Here is a 19,506-nt window from a genome sequence, read left to right as displayed (position 1 = left end):
TGAAGCATTGCGCCAAAAACCCATTCAAAAATCCCATAGGCAGAAACCGTGAAGAACTTCCGCGTTCCAAGTCCGACTACAAAAATACTTCATCCCTGCGGTACTCTATAGTGCTGATTGAAATGTATCAAACTGTCTGAACGGGAGGGAGGTCAGAAACATCTGCCAGAGCAAATAAAACATGCTCGCTGGGATTCGTCAGGTTTGATTCCCAGGCTAAAGTTTCTTACAAAGACAGCGAAATCTAGGCTTCATATAGATTTTCGGGGGGCGGGGGGTGGTGGGGGCACAACGTAAAAACAGAGAAATATAAAAACGTAAAATAAAAACATTTGACGGGGCTGTATCACTTGATTACAATGTGGATTGTGTGTCTGTGAAAGAAACACAATTTCTCCTCAAACAAATCTATTCTCATGTACCTGGCTATTTGAGTGTCATATTCCTGGATAATGACAGTGGAAATGATTGACTGTATGAAACCACAGACCATAAACTTCATACGCCAACCCACAGTGCTCCTCAAACCACATGTAATGGTTTGAGGGCTTTAAGTAGGAAAGTAAATGTTTGAACTGTCATTCTTCATGCGTTTTGAATTACATGTGAATCCGGACATGGCAGAATGTGTAGCAGTCATTTGCTCAGTGGTACTTTGCATCACCTGAGGTAGAGATCTATCATGTTCAGAAGACGTTCACACACATATACTCCGGAGCATCTTCTCAGCACAGCTGTCCGGTGACGCTCTCTAAAACAACTTCCCTTCATTTTGCACTGTTATGCTTTTGGAGCCTGACACTCGGGTAACATTACTCATCCTGTATTTTTGACCCCGAGCCATTACTCTGTGAATCCTTAGATCATATCTGTCCATGGTCACTGGGTTTGTGCACTCGGGTCTGCAGGCAACATTCCTCGCATTCTGCCTTCACGTTGGATTCCTGACCTCTCGTCACCCTCGGCAGGGTCTTCCAGAGCGGGTGACACCGTGTTTGATAACTCTCCACGTTCCTACCTACATCCACCCAGTCTGTGGCCCGGAAGAGAGCGCACAAATAAACACATCCAATGGTTGAAGTCGGTGCATAAGGAGAGCGGGTTACACTAACAGAGGCCCCCCATGATCATTCATCACAGAGACCACTGTGAGTTCGTTCGACTGTTGAATTCAGCATTAAATTCCACCTGTTGAATTTCAGTCCTAAGCTCATACAGAACTTTCTGTTTGTGAGTATAGATGACTGAATGCAGGATATAAAATAGACTCTTTTCACGAAAATACTGACGTACATCTGCAAGGTAGAGATCCGTGGATTTCTTACAAACAAATTTGGTCTCGTGCAGCTTTAAAGCGCTTCTTCAACTCCTCTACTAATGTTGGATGTACTAAGTTAGAGGATATGTCACTAGCTATCAGTAGTGGCTGCCTCCTCATCTTCATTATCCATCAAATGTTTGCTGGTACTGATTAAACTGAGACAAAAAAATATTAATATTATTTATGCCTGGATTCTGATCAGCTGTAGAGACGTGAGAATTAGAGGTTTAATAGCTCTCTGCCTGAGAGCCACCCTGCACCATGATTATCTACCTCTGTCCTATCTGCTCTGTAGCTGTAAGTACATGTATATTGTAGTCGTCCGTGGTTTATCAGCAATTTCATTTAGCAAAGATAGAGCAAGTGAGTTTTTAGTCTCCGCTTGGCTTGGAAAGATTGGCAGCGATTTGGCTGTTCTGACCGAAGGGGGGAGCTCATTCCACCATTGTGGCGTTGGAACGAGAAGAGTCGCGATCGGGACTAGCGACTTTTGAGCCCACGTAGTTGTGGAGGGGTGAGGTGATCTGGACGGGTGGAGGACCGGAGGGAGCAATGCGATGTTTGGAACTTGACCATAGATTGCAGATACGGAGGGGCTGTCGTGTGGACTGCCCTGTAGGCCAGTACCAGTGTCTTGAATTTGATGCGAGCCAAGATGGGAAGCCAGTGAAGGTCACAGAAGAGGGGAGTGACATGAGATAATTTAGGTTGGTTTCGAGGTGAGAGGGCAGAGAGAGTCAAGAGCAGAGGAGAGAGAGGATAAAAGAGTAGTGGAAGAGAACTGCTCAGCTGAGGGAAGCAGGGAGAGGACAGCAGAAGAGAGGGATGTGGCTGAGAGAGTTTTTAGGTTGCGTCGGGTGGTGATAGTATGAGTGGGTGATGGGAGGGGGTTGGGGAGGGAGATGGCAAAGGAGAAGGTTATAAAGTGATGATCGGATACAGGGAGAGGAGTAACAGTGAGGTTGGAAGTGCAGAAGGATTGGGTGAAGACCAGGTCAAGCAAGTTGCCTTATGAGTGGGTGGAGATAGAGAGAGGGAGAGGTCGAAGGATGAGAAGAAGTTAAGGAAGAGGGGAGATTGCAGTGTTACCGCCTGGATGTTGAAGTCACCCAGAATAATGAGTGCAGTGCCATCGTCAGGAAAGACGGAGAGGAGGGTATCCATCTCATCAAGGAAGCTACCAAGCTGACCAGGCGGGCAGTAGATCACCACAATGTTGAGCTTGATAGGTAGGGATACAGCAACTGCATGGGACTCAAAAGAGGATATAGAGAGATGAGAGAGAGGAGTGACCGTGTAGGTCCATTTGGGAGAGATGAGGAGACCTGTGCCTGCCCCGCTCTGGGGGTGTGCGAGAAGGAATAGGCAGCAGAGCAGTGCTGCTGGACTAGCACTGTTTTCAGGTATGATCCAGGTCTCTGTGAGGGCTAGAAAGTGGAGGGATTGAGATAGAGCATGAGCTGAGATAGAGACAGTCGGCATGTGTGTGAACGCCCACAAAATGTTATACGGCTGGCGCGCGAGTGGGGTAAAACCGCCCATAAATCTCAATGGGCTGACTCACCAAAGGAAGGTGCTGTGGCTCTAATTACAGTTTTGGGGATTCTAGAGCAGAACACAAGACGTGTTGAAGCCCTGATCGTGTCTGCCTGGGCTGGGCTAGCAGCTAAATTTAAACTTTGCTGAATGGATCGAACAGGGGATTTACCCCACGCTAACCACGCCCCCAGCCAGGCTGAGCCAGCTAACCCAGCGTCTATGACGAGACATCGCATCTTATGGTCTCAGTTTTCTTAACAGCTGACTGGCAATTCCAGAGTCCTCCAGCAATAGTAAAAGGACTACTTATGCGCTTAGGGAAGAAAAAATTACCATTAATCCGGCTTCCCACCCCCAGACACAGCCAATCGTGCCTGTATGGACGCCTGACCAAGCCGGAGGTAACATGGGGGCGCAAACCTCCAACCCTCGTGTTGGTAGGCAGGGAATCTAGCGCTACACTACCAGAATGCCCCAAACTCGGAACCTTAAGCCTCCATTGCGTCTTTATGTACAAAAGGAGACTTAGAATTGCCCCGCTGTCAAAAAGATTTCATTTGGAACAATAATTATCACTTGTTGAAACTGTTATTCATAGGTTTTAATTTATTTTTAACTCTGGTTCTTCACTTACTTTGTGGTGCAGTTTATATTTAACATTCACATATCTTGAGAACCATTTGTCCGATCGACTTCAAACTTGCGGGTGCGCTGCTGGGGACCTGAGAAAGTGCAGTGTCAAATTTCGTGCAATTCAACCTATCAGAACACGACTTTCGTTCATGCCTTCTGGTTCTGCCCTTCACTAACAGGATTCTGGTATTCTGGTATTCTAAAGGTATTCTAAAGCCTACAAAATAACCCTACAACCAGAGGCAGAAGTCGCTATCTTCGGCTGCTCGGAGTCCTCACTGAACTTCCCTACAGCTGTGCAACAATCTCTGACATTGGGGACAACAGTCGCCAAAAGACTCATTCTGAAGGAATGGAAGTCCTCCTCTTCACCTTCTTTTCAGGTGTGGCTGATGGACATGATCTCTGTTGTACCGATGGAGAAACTCAGGTCCCTGAGAACCAACACGCTTGGGAGGTTCTCAACTATCTGGGATCTGTTTTTGGCCTACTTCGACGAGGTTAAGAATGACCAGTAGCTGAGGTTAGGGGTGACGGTTGGCTCGCGCAGCTGGTATCTCATGGACCCTTTGCGCGGGACCCCATGCACTTTTTTTTATATATATATAAGCACATATAACATTATGCGGCTGATAGCGCCATGTTGCAATGTTGATGTATGTTTTTTTTTTTTTCCTTTCCTGTGTCTGAGCCTGTTTGTCTTGTTTGTATATTGTTCTCTAAAAAAAACAAAAAAAACAAAAAAAAACACGGCTTTCGTGTATCTCGAGAACCGTTCATCCGATTGACTTCGAACTTGACGGGTGCACTGCTGGCCTGGGCCCCTGATAAAGTTGAATTTCACGTGATTCGACCAATCAGAACACAGCTTTCAGGCATCTCTTGAATGAACACTGCACTAGTATTAATAAAACAATAGGCTACATAGGGCCACAGTATATCAGAGCAGTCACAGGCATTGTGTTATTTCACAAATACACCTGGCCTGATGGCTCATCTCTTGGGAAGGTTATTTGTGGAAGCCACTGTTCACAACAGCTTACTTGTGCAAACGAATAAATAGCTTGGTCAAATTGGTTTGAGTCTGTCTGTCTGTCTGTCTGTCTGTCTGTCTGTCTGTCTGTCTGTCTGTTTGCCTGCCTGCATGCCTGTCTGTCTGTCTGTACTGTCTGTACTGTATGTATGTATGTATGTATGTATGTATGTATGTATGTATGTATGTACAATATGTATGTATGTATGTATGTATGGGTGTATGGGTGTATGGGTGTATGTATGTATGGTCGTATGTATGTATATGTGTATATGTATGTATGAATAAATAGCCTGGTCAAACAATTAGCTTGGCTTGAATGCTTCTGTAACCAAGGCCAGCTTTAGGCCTGGCTTTGAGAGGGAGGAAAGTGCAGACTTGAAACCAAAGTCACTATGCTCTGGCATTCCACACCAATCTGAGAGATGGGCTTTGTCAAACACACACACACCTACACACACACAGACACACATGCACGCGCGCACGCACGCACACACACACACACACACACACACACACACACACACACACACACACTCACTCACTCACTCACACACACACACACACACACACACACAAGCACGCACGCACACACGCATGCACGCACGCACGCAAACACACACACACACACACACACACACACACACACACACACACACACACACACACAATTAAACAGGAAGACAAGGGAAAAGACAGGGATGTTGGGGGACACTGAACACTTGTACGTTTTGAAAGTGAATGAAAATGATTAAATTTAAAGTTATTGTATATCGGCACCAAATATCAATCTTCAATCTAAAAATATTCTTCATGGTCTTCATAAACCCAAGTTGAACCATGATACAATTACCTACCCCCAACTCCAATTTGCCAGGAAAATAAACCAATCCTTGTCTTTGACACATGTAGAGGTAGAGGCACAGTGGACGCGTGATATCAGCACCTGAGTGCTTGACTGCGTTTTCCATGCAGGTTGCTGGAAACACACACTATCTCACCACTGAGGTCCCGCTACCCCATCCAGAGCCCCAGTCATGAAAGGGTCCATTTAAAACCTAGGAGGCTGGACTTGACCTGAGTTTACTGTCTAAGGTGGTATTAGCCTCCCCCCTCTGCCCAGCCACTGAGTATTGGCTATAGGCCATGGGGAGTTGATCACGATAGGAGGCTGTAGGCGTTGAGTCTATTTTATTTTCCAGTTTCTTTTAGGACACAAAGGACAAAATTTTACAAACTCAGACACTATATGTGTATATATATATATAGTCAATATATAGTCCATGAGATATCAGTCGGGTGAGCGCTTAACCTCATCAAAGTAGGCCAGAAACTGGTCCCAGATAGTTGAGAATCTTTTGAGTGAGTTGGTCCTCAGGAACCTGAGTCTTTCCATCCGTATAACTGAAACCATGTCCGTCAACCACAGCTGGAAAGAAGGTGGAGAGGGGGGCTTCCATTCCTTCAGAATGAGTCTCTTGGCGACAGTAGTCCCCTGTGTCCGAGAGTGTTGCACAGCCGTAGGGAGGAGCAGAGAGGATTCCGCGGAGCTGAAAATGGCGAGTCCCGCCTCCAGCTGAAGGGTTATTTTGTAAGCCTTAGAGTACCAATCAAATATTTTGGCCCAGAATCCCTACACCTCTTCTTCTAAACATCTATAGATATCACTAGATCAACACCTGGGCATACACTATACATACTGTATTACTCAGTTTACTTTGTTTTCAAGTATATATGGCTCAGCATAGTGAGGGAGCCAATCAGGACCAGCAGCTGTGATGCGGATGCGTTGACTCTACTTGGTCTGAAGCTGCCTGTAAAAAAGAAATCTAATTCAAACAGAAAAATATATATATATTGCAACTAAAAGTGATTTGGTCTTCATTAAATATCTTTGACCCTCTAAAAATATAAGAATTCCTATAATAGGGCCCCTTAAAAACACTGTTTTTTTTTCTTTTTCTTTTTTCTTTCTTTACTGCTATCGTAAAAAGTTTATTAGCCGAGAGGCTAAGTAGGGGAGGTTATCTGTCGGGCTCGTTGGCTCTGCGGCTGGGTTTTGAACCTTTATTTTGTGCAGTCTGTAGCATCAAACAATGCAGGACTCTCGATACGATATGATACGATAAACATTATTAATCCCCGACGGGGAAACTGAGTGCCACCATAAATATAGGACAAACAACAGGCAATAAAAACGCAATATACAATTACATGTACATATCCCAAGCAGTACAGAATAAGGGGAGTGCACATACAGCCCCCGTACAACATCAAATCATGGATGCTAACATTTACAACCGACCACAGTAAATCAACAGTCAACACCAGGTCGTCAGCAACAATCAACGACGATGTTCATTAAAAAACGGAAAGAAGGACTTCCTAAGTCATCACTCCGTTGTTTTTGGTTGTTCTTCCATGTGTGATGGAGAAACCGCAAGAACGCCTCCATGAATTGAGCATGGAGGCATGAGGAGTGATGACTGACAGCTAGTTTGAGTGATAAGTGAGGCACGTTGCAGGAGGAATGACAACGTTTTCATGTGAGACGTGAGGAGTGATGACTGACAGCTAGTTTGAGTGATAAGTGAGGCATGTTGCTGGAGGAATGACAACGTTTTCATGTGAGACGTGAGGAGTGATGACTGACAGCTAGTTTGAGTGATAAGTGAGGCATGTTGCAGGAGGAATGACAACGTTTTCATGTGAGATGTGAGGAGTGATGACTGACAGCTAGTTTGAGTGATAAGTGAGGCATGTTGCTGGAGGAATGACGGCGTTTTCGTGTGAGGACTGAAGGCGTTTCAGAGCACACGCGATGCAGTGTACTTTGATACACAAGAGCTGACAACGCTTAGTCTGAGGAATGATAGCCAATACTCTAAAGATTGTTGTCTTTAGTGTCTTATAAGCCCATGCGGGCTGGGCACCCTGTGTGCATGACACTTGAATAAAAATATCTATCTATCTATCTATCTACTCTGAGGTAGGAGGATGCCCTAAAATGGTTGCCGTACTTGCGTTGTCTCTCACTCAATACCATGTGTGAATCATTATTAAGCTGAAACAAGTCCTCTGGTGGGCAGTGTGTTGAAGTAGTGAGTATATGGCTGACACAAGTCCTCTAGTGGGCAGTGTGTTGAAGTAGTGAGTATATGGCTGACACAAGTCCTCTGGTGGGCAGTGTGTTGAAGTAGTGAGTATATGGCTGACACAAGTCCTCTGGTGGGCAATGTGTTGAAGTAGTGAGTATATGGCTGACACAAGTCCTCTGGTGGGCAGTGTGTTGAAGTAGTGAGTATATGGCTGACACAAGTCATCTAGTGGGCAGTGTGTTGAAGTAGTGAGTATATATATGGCTGACACAAGTCCTCTGGTGGGCAGTGTGTTGAAGTAGTGAGTATATGGCTGACACAAGTCCTCTGGTGGGCAGTGTGTTGAAGTAGTGAGTATATATATGGCTGACACAAGTCCTCTGGTGGGCAGTGTGTTGAAGTAGTGAGTATATGGCTGACACAAGTCCTCTGGTGGGCAGTGTGTTGAAGTAGTGAGTATATGGCTGACACAAGTCCTCTGGTGGGCAGTGTGTTGAAGTAGTGAGTATATGGCTGACACAAGTCCTCTGGTGGGCAGTGTGTTGAAGTAGTGAGTATATGGCTGACACAAGTCCTCTGGTGGGCAGTGTGTTGAAGTAGTGAGTATATGGCTGACACAAGTCCTCTGGTGGGCAGTGTGTTGAAGTAGTGAGTATATGGCTGACACAAGTCCTCTGGTGGGCAGTGTGTTGAAGTAGTGAGTATATGGCTGACACAAGTCCTCTGGTGGGCAGTGTGTTGAAGTAGTGAGTATATGGCTGACACAAGTCCTCTAGTGGGCAGTGTGTTGAAGTAGTGAGTATATGGCTGACACAAGTCCTCTGGTGGGCAGTGTGTTGAAGTAGTGAGTATATGGCTGACACAAGTCCTCTGGTGGGGAATGTGTTGAAGTAGTGAGTATATGGCTGACACAAGTCCTCTGGTGGGCAGTGTGTTGAAGTAGTGAGTATATGGCTGACACAAGTCCTCTAGTGGGCAGTGTGTTGAAGTAGTGAGTATATGGCTGACACAAGTCCTCTGGTGGGCAGTGTGTTGAAGTAGTGAGTATATGGCTGACACAAGTCCTCTGGTGGGCAGTGTGTTGAAGTAGTGAGGATGACACAAGTCCTCTGGTGGGCAGTGTGTTGAAGTAGTGAGTATATGGCTGACACAAGTCCTCTGGTGGGCAACGTGTTGAAGTAGTGAGTATATGGATGACACAAGTCCTCTGGTGGGCAGTGTGTTGAAGTAGTGAGCATATAGCTGACACAAGTCCTCTGGTGGGCAGTGTGTTGAAGTAGTGAGTACATGGCTGACACAAGTCCTCTGGTGGGCAGTGTGTTGAAGTAGTGAGTATATGGCTGACACAAGTCCTCTGGTGGGCAGTGTGTTGAAGTAGTGAGTATATGGCTGACACAAGTCCTCTGGTGGGCAGTGTGTTGAAGTAGTGAGTATATGGATGACGCAAGTCCTCTGGTGGGCAGTGTGTTGAAGTAGTGAGTATATGGCTGACACAAGTCCTCTGGTGGGCAGTGTGTTGAAGTAGTGAGTATATGGCTGACAAGTCCTCTGGTGGGCAGTGTGTTGAAGTAGTGAGTATATGGCTGACACAAGTCCTCTGGTGGGCAGTGTGCTGAAGTAGTGAGTATATGGCTGACACAAGTCCTCTGGTGGGCAGTGTGCTGAAGTAGTGAGTATATGGCTGACACAAGTCCTCTGGTGGGCAGTGTGTTGAAGTAGTGAGTATATGGCTGACACAAGTCCTCTGGTGGGCAGTGTGCTGAAGTAGTGAGTATATGGCTGACACAAGTCCTCTGGTGGGCAGTGTGTTGAAGTAGTGAGTATATGGCTGACACAAGTCCTCTGGTGGGCAATGTGTTGAAGTAGTGAGTATATGGCTGACACAAGTCCTCTGGTGGGCAGTGTGTTGAAGTAGTGAGTATATGGATGACACAAGTCCTCTGGTGGGCAGTGTGTTGAAGTAGTGAGTATATGGCTGACACAAGTCCTCTAGTGGGCAGTGTGTTGAAGTAGTGAGTATATGGCTGACACAAGTCCTCTGGTGGGCAATGTGGTCACCCAACTCTCGATTGGATACATTTGCAGTCCTGTACCCCGTGGAACTCCATAACCACGGAGTGCACTCCGTAATTGAAGGTATAAAAAGAAAGATGTCCTTGGTAGATCAAAAAGGGGCACAGTTCTTCAAAACTAATAAGGTCACTTGAATTGAATATATCTCCAAATGATTTACCCCTTTTGATGACCATACCACTGATTCAAAGGGCTTGTTCCCTGACATAATATTTCTATTTTGCCACAAGGGGGTATTCATGTGTGATTTCCAGTTACCTCCCAGGTATTTTTCAACCATCCTGAAGTTTCTTATTGTGTTCGAAATAATAGGACCAAAACGTAACATGCATTGATTATTATAGCAGAGAATAAAATATCCTCAAGTTTAAATGGAGATACTACTGTAATGTATCCTCAATGTCTCTCCAAGCAGCTTGAGTTTCCTCAAACCAAGTGGGCGTAACTGGAAAGACTGATGATATAACAAGACATTTGGGAAGGCTAGGCCCCCCTCACCTTTCCATCTTTGTGGGTAGAAAACCTGATTTTTGGATGCTTGTCGTCCCAAATATATTCCTGTAGTAATGTGTCAACCTTTTTCCAATATCATACTGGAGGCAGTGGAATCATCATGCTCACAAAATTGATAGGTGGCAGTACATTCATTTTAATGGAAGCAACCCTTGTCTGCAAAGAAGCAGGCAATTTTGTCCATATGGCTATGTCCCGTTGCACCGCTTTGAAAATGTTTTTATAGTTAGACTTTACTATGTTGTATAAGGAAGATCGGCCGCGTGAGGGACCAAGCCTCCGTGGTACGCGTGCTATCACGTGAGCCTCCGTGACAGTAGGGATGCAAAAAAAGATCAATCTAATGTTTTATTTTCAATCTTTATAGAACAATAATAATACACGAACAAGACAAACAAACAGGCTCAGTCAGACACAGGAAAGAAATAATACATCAGCAACGTTCAATATTAAAACATGTTGTTACCAGCTGCATAAGGTGCTTGTGTTTGTAATAGATATTGTGCATGGGGTCCCATGCAAAGGGGTCCACGAGAAACCAGAAGGGAGAGCCTCAGACACCATTCATTCTTAACTTCATCAAAGTAGGCCAAAAAAGGGTCCCAAATAGTCGAGAACCTATAGGGATGGTATTGAGCTATTGATATGTCAAGTAAATGAGCACATCATCAGCGAATGCCGATATAGTATGTGATGAAGAATTAATCTGAATGGGAGCAGCAATCAGATTTAGCCTTAGATGTAGTGCTAGGGTTTCAGCGAGAGAATGAAGAGGCTTGGCGAAAGGCAGCATGCCGAGTGCCACTGAAAATGGGAAACGGACTGGAATGTAGACCATTAGTAGAGACCATGGCTGTGGGGTTCGCGTATAAAACACGTATAATATCAATAAAGCCTTTCCCCAGTCCAAATCTCTCCAAATGGAGTGCTTATTTTCTACACTTGAACAATTGTGAAGTCACCAGTGATGTCACTCTAGCAATTGTGATGTCATTGGTGATGTCATCAGTGTGACATCACACACAAGAAAGTGTGATGACATGGGTGAACTGCAGTGAGAACTGTGATCAGTGATGTCAGAAATCATTCCCTGCTGAGGTTCTAAATTGGACGACTCTTGCTCATACCGAACAACTGTGATCTTATCAAATTGAGTAAGTGGGTTCCGCATCCCGTCTGTCAGTCACACACAAAATTAAGCGGTGCAGCCGCTTCTATACATCACATGTGTCCGTTTGTAGCACGAGGTGTCTGTTTGTAGCATATGAACTGCACCACTTACTTCAGCACCTGGGTGTGATGTTCTTTCTCTAATTCACCAACTTTCCAGGATTAAAGGACTTGTGGGAATGCTGACAATTCTAGGGGAAAACACTGAATAGGCCTACGTGGAATTGGTGTCAAATTGACTGTAAAAATATTGCCCAATCCCAAACTAATCTCAGTATGGGCATTGTGAAGCCGATATCGGTCAAACCTGAGTCTCCTCTTCCTGGCCGCCGCGCTCTCGCTCAGCATCCCCCTCCCTCTTCCTCCTCTCTCTCTCTTCCTCTCTCGTCCTCTATTCCCCTCTCTCTCATCCTCTGTCTCTCGTCCTCTCTCCTCTCTCTCCTCTCTCCTCCCTCTCTCTTCTTCTCTCTCCCTTTTCCTCTCTCTGTCACTCCCTCTCTGTCTCTTTCTCTCTCTCTCATCCTCTGTCTCTCATCCTCTCTCTTCTCTCTCCCCCTCTCTCTCTGTCTCTTTCCCTCTCTCCCTCTCTATCTCTCTCTTTCTCTCTCTCCCTCTCTCATCATCTCTCTCTTTCTCTCTCTCCCTCTCTTTCTCTTCCTCTCTCTATCCCCTCTCACTCCCCGCCCGGCACTTTACGTCCGCGGCGGGGAGGAGGATTGAGTGTCTGTCGGTCCTCCCATCACCTGTGAAATTTCAGAGCTGGGCCACGGTGAAAGGGGGCTATTGTGTTCCCCCCGATGAGGAATGCCCCCGTGTCCCTCCTCAAAGAAAAGGCTTCATTTGCCCAGGAATTTGGAGGCATCTCGAGAAGTGGAGATTTTTTTTTCCAGGGTGGGGTGCGGGTGGGGGTATAGGAGGCTGAAGACCAGTGTTAATTTTGACAGCAAATTTTGTTAGTTAGTTAGTTAGTTGTTAGTTTTAATCAGTCTTTTGACAAAAGTGCCATTTAGTTTTAGTCATATTTTCAGTCATCTGAAATGTTTTGGTTTTAGTCTAGTTTTTAGTTGACTAAATCTACTGTAGATTTAACTCTAACAGGCTTAGTAAAGTGTAATGCATTATTTAAATGTTTCTCTAGAATAACATTTTCGTCTAGTTTTCGTTCGTTGATGAAAATGTCAATAGATTTCCTCATAGGTTTTGTCATCACAACTTTGTTTTAGTCAGTTTTAATCTAGTTTTCCTCAGTGGAAAAAGGTAGCCTATAGTTTTAGTTGTATGTAGTCAACGAAATTAACAGTGCTGAAGACCTCTTCATAAGGCGGGACAGAAGCATGACATTATGTTCACCCCACAATAAAGAACCTTCCTTCTGTCTCCAGGAATTGCTAAAGGCCTAGAAAGAAAGAGCTGATGTTAATGTTGTGCTCCTTTCACTCCTGCAGCATCTAGGCTAATGGTAACACATTTACAATAAGGTACACAAATAATATAGTAGTTACTAGTAAACTAATGAGAAACGAACTATTAGTTAATGGATAGTTAATGATTTAGTTAAAGTCACTTTGTGAATACCGTACAGTAGTTAATCATTAGTTAATCATTAGTTGTCAGTTTCTTAGTAAAGTAATTACTCATTAGTTAATGATTAGTTAATGATCAGTTTGTGAGTATAGTAGTTCATCATTAGTTAATCATTAGTTAAGGTCACTTTGTGAGTAGAGTAATTACTCATTAGTTAATGATTAGTTAATAGTCAGTTTGTGAGTAGTTAATCGTTAGTTAATCATTACTTAATTATTACCTGTCAATTAGTTAGTGTTTTTGTGTACCGTATTATAAAGTGATGCATCATACTGAGTAGTTCATGAGTACTGAATCATTACTTAATTGTTACCTGTCCATTAGTTACTCTTTTTGTGTACCCTATTGCAAAGTGATGCATCATACTCAGTAGTTTATGAGTACTGAATCATTACTTAACTATTATCTTTCCATTAGTTACTCTTTTTGTGTAGCCTATAGTGAAACATTATATCCTGAACAAATAAATTCAAGACTTTGCTGGTCAGATTCGAACCCTTGGCACCAAAATAGTTAGTCTGGTTCTCTTCCAACTGACCTAACCAGCCTGTTAAGTCAGGTTAGTTGGTAGAGCCATACTATGGATGGATCTATAGAGCCAGAGACCAAGTATTATGTTTACCCACATACTACTTTCTGTTCAAGTACTTATAGTTTTAAAGGTATATTCCATCCAAATACTATGTCCAAGTACTTAGGTATGTTTCAGCCAAATACTACTTCTGTCTAAGTACTTGTGTTTTAAAGGACAGACTAATGATTAACTAATGATTAACTACTATACTCAGAACTGACTTTAACTAATTAATGATTAACTAATGATTAAAGGCCATGAGCTAATCATTAAATATTCATTAACTAAAAGTGAATTTCTCATTAGTTTACTAGTAACTATTATTTGTGTACCTTATTGAAAAGTGTTAACGGCTAATGGTTCAGAAACTTTTTCAAGTCAAGGACCCCTAAACTGACACAAATTAGACCATGGACCCCGATTTTGTCCAAGGGGCCCCATCCGATAAAATTTTAACTTGTGTGAGGAGCCTTCCACTCCTACGTCTTGCAGGAGCCTGGTGTTGGGGTTGTTAGGCTGATTGGAATTTTAGTTCAAATAAATTATTACCTTTTTTGCTGGGGACCCCCCCTGGAACCTCCTCAAGGCCCCCTGGGGGTCCACGGAGGGAGCCCACATTGAGATGCTATGTATGCTATGTAAGCTATGTATGTAGAAAGTGAAAGCGGAAGGAAGACTTGCACCTGCACCTTCGATCGTCCCTCACTAATCTAATCACCTTTGTTCCACAAAATCCAACACTATAATTCGATTTTTTTTTAAATAAAGGGCATATGAAAATGTAATTGTTTACTAGGTTTCCAACTTTATCATGTGATTTGCATCACTTCACAGGAAGTTTTGATTAAGTCATGATGATGATGATGATGATGATGATGATTATGATTATGATTATGATTATTATTATTATTGTTGTTGTTGTTGTTGTTGTTGTTGTTGTTGTTGTTGATATTATTATGATTATATTATTATTATTGTTGTTGTTGTTGTGACATTGGTTGAGGAGGCTAAAGTGATGCTGAACAATTTGTTACTAAGCATGTTTTGTGTCTTTTGTGTGCTGAGGTTGACACCTGCTGGTGAAAAACAATAACTACAACTAATGCTGCTTTCAAGTACTATGGGAAAAAGGAATTGAAGGCTTCAAACCACATCAGACTGCTGAGAGAGAGACTGACGCTTATTCAGGCTCAAGTTGAGGTAATTTTGATCTATAAAACACGGGTTATTTGTCTATGCATCCATTATTTATGAGCTGGAAGATAATATTTTCGAGGAGTATTATTAGTAAGTGAACGTTGTTTTCTAAAACGTAGCTGGTATCCTCATTTTTTCTCATAAGAATTGAATGTAGCATAAATAACCAATCATCGATCGTTTTGCGCGGAAGTCTGCCGGAAACCCAAAGAAGAAGAAGAAAGAAGAAGAAGTTTTGCGCGGAAGTAGCATCGGTGGGCTACCAGTTAGCTGCATGCTGTTTAGCAGGCACGTAGGTTATGTTATCAAGTAAACCTAAAGCCGTGTTTAAATTATTGTTTAAATTATTTTGTATTTGAATGTGAGTTATTTGCAGCGTCCTGGGAGCTGCATTTCCTAAGGTGAGATAAGATAAGTTGGTAAAGAGAACTTGCTGTTGGCTTTGTGCATCATTAGCATTGAGCTAATGTTAGCGATAGCAGTGGGCCGAACTTTGTTAAAAAGATAGGAGTTATTGCTACCTTTCTTATCGGGAAAGTTACATAACGTTACCTGGTAGAACACGAATTACGTAGCTACTTTTACGAACGATTAGGGACCCCTCTTCAATTCGGCAGTACTAATTTCAATAAAAGCCGCATGTAGCGTTATTACTATAACGTTAACGTATATCAACTAACGCTAACGTTATTGGGATCGCATGCTGGTTGTGGTATCACAAAATTACCTTTGACCAACATAGCTACGTAGCACTGCATTGGTAGCACTGTAAATCAATTAACTAATAAAAAAAAAAAGTCACATTATTTATCTGTCAAAATAGTGTTTCAAGTAGAGGCTGCAACGATTAATTGATTAGTTGATCCTCAACAACTATAAATCGATTGTTTTGAAGGGGGCGGGGCGGGGGGGGGGGGGGGGGGGGGGGTCAAAATGATCTGATTCCAGCTAACTTCTGGTTTCTTTACTACTCTATGGCAACAAAGCAATCTTGATTCCATTCCACTAGTCAATTCAGTGAAGTTGGTGGTAGCATCTTTGCAAGTGGGGCGGGAGATGTGGCGCTCTGAATGAGTCTAAATACAGAGCCAAATATCAAAGCCACTAGCAGGAATCTCTATGAGTGTGTATGTGTATGATATGTGTCCTTCACATATCTGGGGATCATGTCTATGTTCCCCGGGTTCTATATTCCCCGTTTTTCACTAACCCTAAACCTAACCTCCCCCAGACCCTAACCCAAAACCTAACCTCTCCCACCCCCCACGCCTAAACCTAACCTCCCCCATACCCTAACCCAAAACCTAACCTCTCCCAGGGAACATAGCGGGGAACATAGGACCCTATTTGGGAAAAGCGGGGAACATAGGACCCGGGGAACATAGGGATGACCCCCATATCTGTAGCAACCTGCTCGGGACTCGAGGAAGTGCAGTGTTGTTTTCGGTGCAGTTTGGACATGCAAGACGTTCAATTTGAATAAACAAGCGAACAGTGCTCTGGGGTGAACATTAGGGCTGTGAATCTTCACTGGCCTCACGATTCGATTACGATTCAGAGGGCTACGATTCGATTCGATTACGATTATCGATGCATCTCGATGCATTCTCTTCTTTACAAGAAGAATCTGATGAAGGTCTCACGACCGAAACGTTATTCTGATTAAACTTTTTATTGCATGTGGAGACAGTGTGCGGGAGTTTATTCTGGTATCATAATGAATAAAACAAATTATATTTAACTATGGTATTCCTCTGCCTTCCTACAGTGAAATGGACAAGAATGAGGCACTAGTCCAGACAAAACCCAGCAAGACACTGCTTATCCGCCACTTACCGGCTGAGCTGAGCCAGGATGAGAAGGAGGACCTCCTGAAGTATTTTGGAGCGGAGTCAGTCAGGGCCTTCTCAAAGAGAGGTCCTCTGGTAGGTTGTGCCTGGCTGACACCGTGTGAGCCCGAAATTCATTTAAGTTGACCTATTCTGTTTACAGATGGTTGCTTGAATCTGTTTACATGTAGAATGAAACAACAGAAACAACCTTCGCTGGCCTGGCTCATCATTTTGTGCAGACACTATCATACAAGATATTTTTGTATTTCCACAGAAACATGCAGCTTTTGCATCCTTCAGCAGCGAGAGGTCCGCAGAAAAGGCAAGTTTTGTTTTGATAGTGGTTGTAATTGGATTAAGTTTAAGACATGCTTGCATATGTGTATTATTCACCTTGTACTTTGCAATGCCCATATAAGGACGCTTCTGCATTACGTCATTTTGTAATCGTCTTTTCGTTTTAGACCTGGAAGTCTACCGTAATAATTTTTAGACTTGCTAAAAAGCTGTTTTTAAGCAAAAAAAAACAATCGGTTTTAAAGTTTTAATATTTTTTCGGATGAGAACGTAACATTCCAAATATGTGTCTAGTTTATCAGAATAACACCTATTTGTTAATATTTAACGAGCAGCGAGGACTGGCTGGCTGACCGGTCGGACTAGCATCTGTCAAACCCTACTGTAGGCTTACTGGCAGTGAGAAAACACTGTCGAAGTGCTTTTGTAACTAACGTTAAATGCCGACCGGGTACAGCCATCGGCTCCTCGCAGGAACATGCTATGAACATGTAACTGAAGTTGGCCGCAGTGTAGCTTCTGAATGTTGTCAAACTTCATTCATAGTGACGTTTTCTTTTGAAATTGGCCGCCAACTAGCGCTGAACCGGAAGAACAAATACAATTGCGTCTAACGCGGAAGAGAGAAAAAGTGGGCGTGGTGAATAGACACTGTCACACCTATCTGAATTGTGTGCTCCCCCTTGCATCTCTTTTAGGCTCTCAGCAGGCTCCATCAGCTGCAGATTCTTAATCATACGCTTGTTGTGGAGTTTGCCAAAGGCCAAGATCATGTGACAGTATTGAAGGACCCACCAGTGTCAGACAGGTAACATTCCTAAAGCATACAAGACACCAAGACAAATTCCTCGTATGTAACTTGCATACTGTGGCAATAAAAGTGATTGTGATTCTGATCATCATGTGACTATTGAAGGAGCCACCAGTGTCAGACAGGTAACATTCCTAAAGCATCATCAAATGGAAGTATGACCTGTCTTGTTGTTTTGCACAGGCTGTAACTGTCAGGCTCCTTTTGTCTTTTTGCACCTAGATGGATGACCTTCATCTGAGATCAATCCAGACGTTGCTTTCATGTAGGAAAAAATGTTTTCTTTCTTTTTTCCAGTACTAAACGTACGAAAGGAGAGCAGAAGAAGCAGGAGAAGAAAGAGCCAAGCATTCCTCTCATAGAGACAGGCGTTGCGCCTAACCTTGGGTAAGTGTGGCATGTACTGTATGGGCATCGATTCAGTTAGTAACATTGTGTTGGTGTGACGTGCAACCTGCTTCATCGATTCAGTTAGTAACATTGTGTTGGTGTGACCTATCAATCAGGCTCCTGATTGGCTGCCTGCTGCTCTACACAATGTGGCAGCGTATGGATGGCTTAACTAGCCTAACATTAATTGAAACTTAAAGGCCGGCTTTTCCGTGGGGGATATGAATATATATTAAATCTCACGCCCCTAAGGTTTTCAAATCCGTTGAAATTTTTGAAATTGGTTGTTTACAGCCTGAGATATCACCAGAAATCCACTCTGTGTGTGGGGGGGGGGGGTGGTGGGGGGGAGGTGCGGGTGCGGGGACTCGAAATACTACATTTCCCACAATGCACTGGGCTCGCGTGGCCTTCGTTTCCATGCCCACCCCTCAGGCGTTTGGCTGATATCAAACTCCAGTAGGTGGCGGTAATGCACATATATGTTTGCCAACCGCCATAAAACTCAAAGAAGAAGAAGAAGAAGGCTTCGACAATATTACATGGAGAGAAGAAGAAATAAATCGAAAATAAATTGCCTCCAAATTGCACCAAATTTAAACTGAAGTATATATGTCGGGAGATGTCTTCATAAAAAAAAAATCATGCATTTTAAGGCATTTTCGTAGGAGTTACGCGCATCTGATGTTGTAACTATTTTCTGTAAAAACGGGTACATTGCTCAGCGTTGATTTCGTTACTTCAACCCACCTACTACTAGATGTAAAATTTGACGAGCTTTCCAATGCCGCCAGTCACGTGTCTGTCCGTGCTTCCGTTCCCGAGAAAATCGTCTCTTTGCAAGGAGCTATGGAAAGCTAACCTAGCTACAGCAGGCTAGGTGGTCGAAAAAGATGGCTGCCTTTTTGTTTTTCTTCAGACCTCTGAAGGGGCGTGGAGGACCTCTAGAGGCGGGACCATGGCTCACAACAGTTGTAGTTCATAGGTGCACGACTTCCGCAAGGCGGAGCATGACGCCCCGACGCGTTTTGCGTCAGAGGGTCATGCAAATAATGTGAGAGATGCTTGATAGGTCAGGCAGTGAAGCTCCAATTTCAAAAATTTCAACGGATTCGAAAACCTTAGGGGCGTGAGATTTAATATATATTCATATTCCCCACGGTAAAGCCGTCCTTTAATTTGATTCCTGTGTGGTGACACATAGCAGGCACTCACACACACACACACACACACACACACACACACACACACACACACACACACACACACACAGAGCCTTATGACATTTAGATCAGGTGGCTGGTGAGTGCTGCACTGCTGCTGCCTGTCTCTGATGGTCCTGCAGATTTAGGACAACATAGCCTAATGCCCTATTGACGGTTTTAACTTGACAACATAAACATTCTAAATGGCCCCTGGCTTACTTCCTGTTGCAGTGTTT

The 19,506-nt window shown here is 43.6% G+C and overlaps 1 protein-coding gene across 3 annotated transcripts in view; it reads left to right on the top strand.

The window, feature by feature from the left end:
• Positions 1 to 14,999: 14,999 nt before the first annotated feature.
• rnpc3 (RNA-binding region (RNP1, RRM) containing 3) overlaps positions 15,000 to 19,506 on the top strand; it is a 38,812-nt gene continuing 34,305 nt past the window's right edge. For all 3 annotated transcript variants that reach the window (XM_083632006.1, XM_083632005.1, XM_083632004.1), the window contains exons 1-5: positions 15,000 to 15,136; positions 16,504 to 16,660; positions 16,842 to 16,889; positions 17,563 to 17,672; positions 17,973 to 18,062. In XM_083632006.1, coding sequence (XP_083488132.1) covers positions 16,508 to 16,660; positions 16,842 to 16,889; positions 17,563 to 17,672; positions 17,973 to 18,062 — 401 coding nt within the window. In that variant the 5' untranslated portion in view covers positions 15,000 to 15,136; positions 16,504 to 16,507. The remainder of the gene's footprint in view (positions 15,137 to 16,503; positions 16,661 to 16,841; positions 16,890 to 17,562; positions 17,673 to 17,972; positions 18,063 to 19,506) is intronic.

Source organism: Poromitra crassiceps (genome assembly GCF_964638095.1).
Source record: "Poromitra crassiceps genome assembly, chromosome: 2".
Classification (NCBI taxonomy): domain Eukaryota; kingdom Metazoa; phylum Chordata; class Actinopteri; order Beryciformes; family Melamphaidae; genus Poromitra; species Poromitra crassiceps.
The sequence above is the reverse complement of the archived record's forward strand: the minus strand, read 5'-3'. Positions and strand labels throughout refer to the sequence as shown.